The following is a 6,442-nucleotide window of genomic DNA, read 5'->3' on the forward strand; positions in this document are numbered from 1 at the left end:
TCTTGGTGCCTGTTAAGAGACGTGCTGCAGCCTTCTGCACAGTCTGAAGACGATTTAAGGCAGATTTGTTAAAACAAGTAAAAAGGCCATTACAATAGTCTAAACGAGAAGAAATAAAAGCATGAATAATCATCTCAAGTTCAAGCTTTGATACCATTAGTCTGAGTTTAGAAATATTCCGTAAATGATAAAAACAGTTTCGGACCAGCTGCTTAGACTGCTGCTCGAGTGACATCGAGCTGTCAAATAAGACACCGAGATTTCTAAGGCTTGATTTTACGTAAGGGTCTAAGAAGCTGATATGCTGTCTAATTTCTGGGACCATATGGTCTGGAGCAATAATTAGAGTTTCTGAAAAACGTGAAACCCAGTTACAATAAATACACTTTAATAAATAAAAAAAAACTTTATTTACTGATTCGATTCCAATTCACAAGGTCCCGATTCAATTCAATTTGATTCCATTCAATTCAATTTTGAATCAGACAGTGAGAAATATTATAATTCTGATCATTTATCAGTACATATTTTTATATCTATGTATAAAAACGAAGCTGAGACTTGATCAGAGGTGTGATCATCACAGCAGAGGCCTTTGCGTCAAAGTAACGGAGGATAAAACAGAAAAACATGAAGCAGATTTTCCTGTTCTGGCTATTTACAGCAGATAACCTTCAAAATATTCTGCAGTAGAACAAAAATGGAAGAAAACCATGAATCAACATGTGAACATGACCTGCTGAAGTGAAGCAAAGTTACAGAGCTGAGAGTTTTGCAGCTTGGCAGAATTTAAAACAATTTAAGTGTCTTCGGTTTGAAGAACAGAAATGAGGCTTTCTTGTTGGAGGTCATTTTTGGAAAAAACAAAAGCACCTGACATTGCTGCACACAGCTGTAGACCGGTGCGTAATAAGCACCAAAGCACCATAAGCAAGCGAGTAATGCAGAAAATAGAGATTTTGATGGTAAACTGGTCTCTGAGTACACTGAGAGAGAGAAAGCTGTGCAGGAAGTAAAAGCACGAGTCAGAGGGAAGTCATCTTTGTCAAACGTGACGCGTAGTTTTGATCTTTTGCTGCTGGTTCAGTGAATTTTGGTCAGAGTGACCAAACCTGTGAGACGTCTGCTGTCAGCACCCAAAATCGATTTGAACTGCACCCATAGTTACTGTTTGGTCACTTTGATGGACAGTTCAGGTTAATGCGTTAAACTGAGTTACACCATGGCAGCGCTGTTTTGAACCACATTACAAACTGAATCTGGATTACTTTACCTGAAGAAATCCTTAAAACAAAGGATTCTAAGGCAAATTCTGTGAGTGTATTACTTCCTGTTTTACTTTGATAGTCTTCCGTATGGCGCGTGAGCTTCCAGCTGTATGTTTCCCAGTTAGTTTGCGTTGTTACTGTTTTATCTACTCCACCTTTGTGAGCTAGCTGAGATTTTCAGTTTGCTTCTTTATTGCATTCTGGGTCAGTCTCTCTGCCTGCACATGCCCCTGACATGGCACTGTACTTCTATTTATGATTGTGTCTTATTTTTTACCTCACAAAGAGGTTCCACTGTTTGGTTGTCCACTTCAGTTATTTTTTTCTGGTTTTTCAGACCTTCTGGTGTTAATGAGCCGTGTAGTGCATACTTTGAACATTTTTAACTTGGTGACTCTCACTGGTACATCTAGATTTTTCAGCTTAGTGCTAGCCTTCATCAGCATCTCTTTTGAGCCAATATTGAGGCCAATATAAAAACAATTTTTTATATAAAATTTACGTAGAGGGAAAATCGAGAATAACGCTTCAGAAGATATTACGACGTATCTATTGAGATCTTATTTTTCTGTCACTAAACAGTTTAGGACAAACAGAGAGAAACCCAAGAAATTGACCTGTTCAAAGGTTAACTCGTCATACAATAATTCACCCACAGCTCAGTGCTCTGGCCCCCACCTTTTTTCCATGCCGTCTGTCTCACGGTATGGTTAACTATTAGTATGAGCTAGATGGATAATATTTTACATTTAAATCTTCCTCGCTCAGCAGAATTAAAATGTATTTAAAGGATGCCAAGGTTTGCTTTAGTCTAGTCTCAGATCGATCTCTGTATGGTGACATACAAAAGTCTGTCTGATACCAACTGCTGACATTTTCCAGTAAAGTCATTCCAGGATCACAACTATGACTTCCAAATCCAAGGGTAGTGTTCCAGGTGACAAGGCGTCCTCATCTCTACTTCTGTCCTCTCCACCTTATCAGCGCCTGATCACCAAAGAGGGACGCTGTGCTTTTCGTGTCCCTCTGTCTTCTTCAGGCTCACGGAGAGAGTCTTTGCACAGAGCTTGGCTGCTGGCCCTGCAGGACCTGTGGGGACTGCTGGTAAATCTTCGCTGGAGATGGACTCTTCTGGCCTTCTGCAGCTCCTTCGTGGCTCACTGGTTGTTTTTTGCCTGTCTCTGGTATTTGTTGGCTCATCTGAATGGAGACCTTGATGTGCAAGATCACGATGCCCCACCACAGGGGCATGTTGTCTGTGTAAAGTACATTACAAGCTTCTCTGCTGCCTTTTCTTTCTCTTTGGAGACACAGCTAACCATCGGTTATGGCACCATGTTCCCCAGTGGAGACTGTCCCAGTGCCATAGCATTGCTAGCTGTACAGATGCTGCTGGGGCTCATGCTGGAAGTATTTATCACAGGTAAAGCGCTCATCAGGTATTCTAATTCTAGTTTTAACGTATAAATTGTAAGACAAAAGAGAAGGTAACAGTTTTTCTACTTTGTAAAAAGTAAATGACATTTACAATTTCAGAAGATTAGGCCTTTTCATGAAATCTTGCAATGATTTACTCGTAAAAAAGGGCATTTTGAAATTTTCCTCGTTAATCTGAGTCTATGGTAGCAGTGTCAAATCAATCCCTGTATGCTCACATAGAGCACATCTGAAAGAGGCATGAAAAGAATCAGGACTTTATTCCAAAAGTGACGTCACTGTGATTTTATTTATTTCAGTAAAAACGTTATAAAAATTGGTCACTTTGTTCTTTCACTTGCTTTGAGACTTGCTGCCTTGCCTTAAATAACAGCAGATCAAATCATTGCATAAGCATGCGTATTTATTCCTGATGATGTCACAGTATGACATATTTGTTCATGAATGATGTCATTGTCTTAACATTCAGGTGCATTTGTAGCCAAGCTCTCCCGCCCCCAGAAACAAGCAGGAGCCATCCAGTTCAGCCCCCAGGCAGTGGTAGGTCAACACCTGGGCCAGACGTGCCTCATGGTCCGAGCCACCAATCTGCTGAAGCGGCCTCTGGTCGATGTAAAGTTGAGTGCTGTGCTTTACAAGTGTGAAGGTCAGGCTCTCCACCATACCTCTCTGGACTTCTATTTGGACCATTTGGGCCAAAAGGCATGTCCTTTGTTCATATTCCCACTCACCTTTTACCACCCCCTGGAGCCTCAGAGCCCGCTCTACCCTGCCCTGTGTGAGGGGTCCTCCACTAACTTTGAGTTGGTGGTTTTTCTGTCGGCCTTGCAGGAGGGAACTGGTGACTCATGCCAGAAGAGGACCTCCTACCTTCGCCAAGAAATCAAATTAAACCACTGCTTTGCCCCTGCTTTCAGGATAGACTCCCGTGGGAGGTACACAGTGAGCTCCCAGCACTTAAGCACAGCCCCTTCAAATGAGCCTGTGAACAAAGACTCTGTAGTGCAGATCAACAGTGATGGGATGGAGCAAGGATGCTGAAGGAAAATCTCAAGAGATAGTAATTTTCTTTTTTCTCAGGAGGTATTTCACTGAATCTTGTAAACATTAATATATGATTAAGCATAAAAAAATCAAGTGCATGTCAGACACACTGTCAGTGCTGGTGCAGACTCCATCACCATCAACTCCTCGGTGCAAAACCTAAGGAAGCGTGTTCCTGAGGTCCATATGTAAAGATTTTGTACTTGTAGGAAAATATCTGGAAATGTTATGTTTGTGCATCCATACAGGAGAACGTGTGTGTTTGTAAAAATAATTACACAAGTTGCTTTTTCATTGTTGTTTCGGTCTGTTTGCTCATACAAAGCAAAACAATAGGTGTAAAACTCTGCGTTCATGTTCCGTGTGCGAGTTTCAACTTGCAAGTGCAAGACTGACTCGATTTTCTTCCTTTCAGCTGATTGGTCAATGTCATGGCCGTCACAAATGTAACAATCCAATCAGAGAACAGATGGGTTTGACTATCAGAGGTGTGCTTTACTGAGCTTCAGGTTCTGGGAGGGTAATACAGTTTGAAGATGGATGATGGTGACAGCGCTTCTGCGGCTCAGTGTGAGTCACTCTGTGGTGTGACTCACAGCACTGGTCCTGGGTCACCCCTGACTTTGTGTACACAAAGCAATACTAAAGTAATAATCATATTTTTGACCTTTGGTATACCACAACCTAATCCATGTGGTATACCAATGGTACACTGCTACCAAAAGTTAAGGGACGTAGCTGTCGCTGTCCTCCAGCTTCACACTGTTTTAGCCTTCCACAACCTGAAAAGCGCCCGTCCGACAGCCAAGCCCATCTGTTCTCTGATTGGACTGTTAAATTTGCTAGCTCCCCTTCTGATTATGCCAGTAACTTGGGCATATTACTGGATAGCTTGTTTAAATTTGCCAAGCAAGTGTTTGCTGTACTGTGGTCTAGTTTTCATCAGCTGCGCCTCATTTCAAAGGCTAAGCGCTATATGCCGCATAAAGATCTGGAGAAACATATTCATGCATTCGTGACTCCCAGGTTGGACTACTGCAGCTCTCTTTACATTGGCCTTTCCTCCTCCCTTCTCCTTAGATTGCAGACTGTCCAGAATGCGGTGGCACGCCTTTTGACGGGTAACAGGAAATTTTCCTCCATCACTCCTGTTCTTGCTGGCTTGCACTGGCTGCCAGTTAAGTACTGTATTCATTTTAAAATACTGCTCTTCATGTCCAAAATTATCAATAATTTGGTGCCGAACTACCTCAATGAGCTTCTTAGGTTACACACTCCTGTCAGAGCACTTAGATCTGCTACCCAACTTCTTCTGGAGCAACCTCGTTCTCGGCTGAAGTCTCGGGGCGACCGTGCGTTTGCTGTTGTCATTATCATTTAAAGTCAAAGTGATGTGGCACCATAGCACCATATAAATAATGCTGAACTGAATACATCATCACAAGCCATAAATGAAAGTGTTACATCTACAAGCAGCTAGAAGCACAAAGAACAAGTGTGTTGGTTTCCCAAACAGTTATCTCTGCTGCACGAGTGCAACACTAGCAGAACGTATCAGCACATTTTCACTGAAGATGTGAAGTTTAATGTAAAAAAGGAGAAACAAAGATAAACAAATAATATGCTAATTTTACTTTGAGAGCAATTAAAAAACGTAGAAATCAAAGTAGAAAACTCTCACTGTATTTTTTAACTGTGTGGTTATAAATGAATGTCTCCAAACTAACGGTATAAAACAAGCATCTGTGTACAGTACTGTGCAGAAGTGTTGAGTACTGATACTGAGTCACATTTTTAAAGTGGTCTTGAGCAATAGTTTTCCAGGTTTTATTTTCCCAGTATATCTTTGAACACTGGCTGCTTGTTCACTCTTTTCCAGTCCAGTCCCTGTAGCTGAGCTATTTCACAGGAAAGCGTTTTTTAATCCATTTAACATTAATCTGTAACTCTGTTAATCAAAAAAGGCACCTAAGTCAAGGAATGAACCAGAGTTGTATCAACACATAACACAACTCAGAAAAGAACCAGTTTTAAATGATAACTTTAGGCACTGCTAACAGCCTGCTGCAAAAACAAGTCGTTTGTTCCTCTTCCTTTAGTTGAATCTAAGACAAACGCCAAGGTTAACACAGTTTGACAGACATAAAATAGCACTTCTGTAACAGAAAAGAGCTAAAAACCCGACATAGCTCAGCATGGTTGTGATTTAAGGACAACATGCAGTATCACCTGGACACCACCGGCAACAGCTTTATTTAGCATGGCAACATTGAGGAAGAAAAGCCCAGCATGCAGATGCATGTAGACAGATATAACACAATGCAAAATCTTCATTTAGGTTGAAAGCAAAGTGCAGACACTCAGAATCCATGAAAAGGAAACAGCAAACTAAATGCTTTGATGTAGAGGACACAGGGGAAATAACACTATGACAAAAACAAGGACAAAGGAAGGACTGGGTCTATAAATAAAGATATATTAAAACATGTCAAAGTAAAGTGATCTTTCTCCTTTCACCTCAGACGGCTCGGTCATACGGCTCCTCACCAGCTTGCATCCATCCTATACATCACTGCACCAACTGCTGTAGTCAATACTGAACTTCAGCTGCCGTACAGTTCAACCTGCCTCTGCTCTGCTTTCAGATTCTCTGAGATTAGTTACAATTTGCACTTTTATGGAAACAAAAGTAT

General features: G+C 41.3%; 1 protein-coding gene across 1 annotated transcript; it reads left to right on the forward strand.

The window, feature by feature from the left end:
- Positions 1 to 2,097: 2,097 nt before the first annotated feature.
- LOC309692820 (inward rectifier potassium channel 13-like) lies at positions 2,098 to 4,178 on the forward strand. Its single transcript, XM_082511645.1, has 2 exons — positions 2,098 to 2,691; positions 3,175 to 4,178. The coding sequence occupies exons 1-2, from the start codon at positions 2,175 to 2,177 to the stop codon at positions 3,744 to 3,746; spliced, it is 1,089 nt and encodes a 362-aa protein (XP_082367771.1). The 5' UTR covers positions 2,098 to 2,174; the 3' UTR covers positions 3,747 to 4,178.
- Positions 4,179 to 6,442: the final 2,264 nt, after the last annotated feature.

The sequence above is a fragment of the Aulonocara stuartgranti genome (genome assembly GCF_965226115.1).
Source record: "Aulonocara stuartgranti genome assembly, chromosome: 17".
NCBI lineage: Eukaryota > Metazoa > Chordata > Actinopteri > Cichliformes > Cichlidae > Aulonocara > Aulonocara stuartgranti.

Coding starts and splice junctions, on each gene's coding strand:
- LOC309692820 (XM_082511645.1), top strand. CDS start 2,175: ATGACTTCCAAATCCAAGGGTAGTGTTCCAGGTGACAAGGCGTCCTCA. Junction 2,692..3,174: donor GCTGGAAGTATTTATCACAG/GTAAAGCGCTCA, acceptor CTTAACATTCAG/GTGCATTTGTAGCCAAGCTC.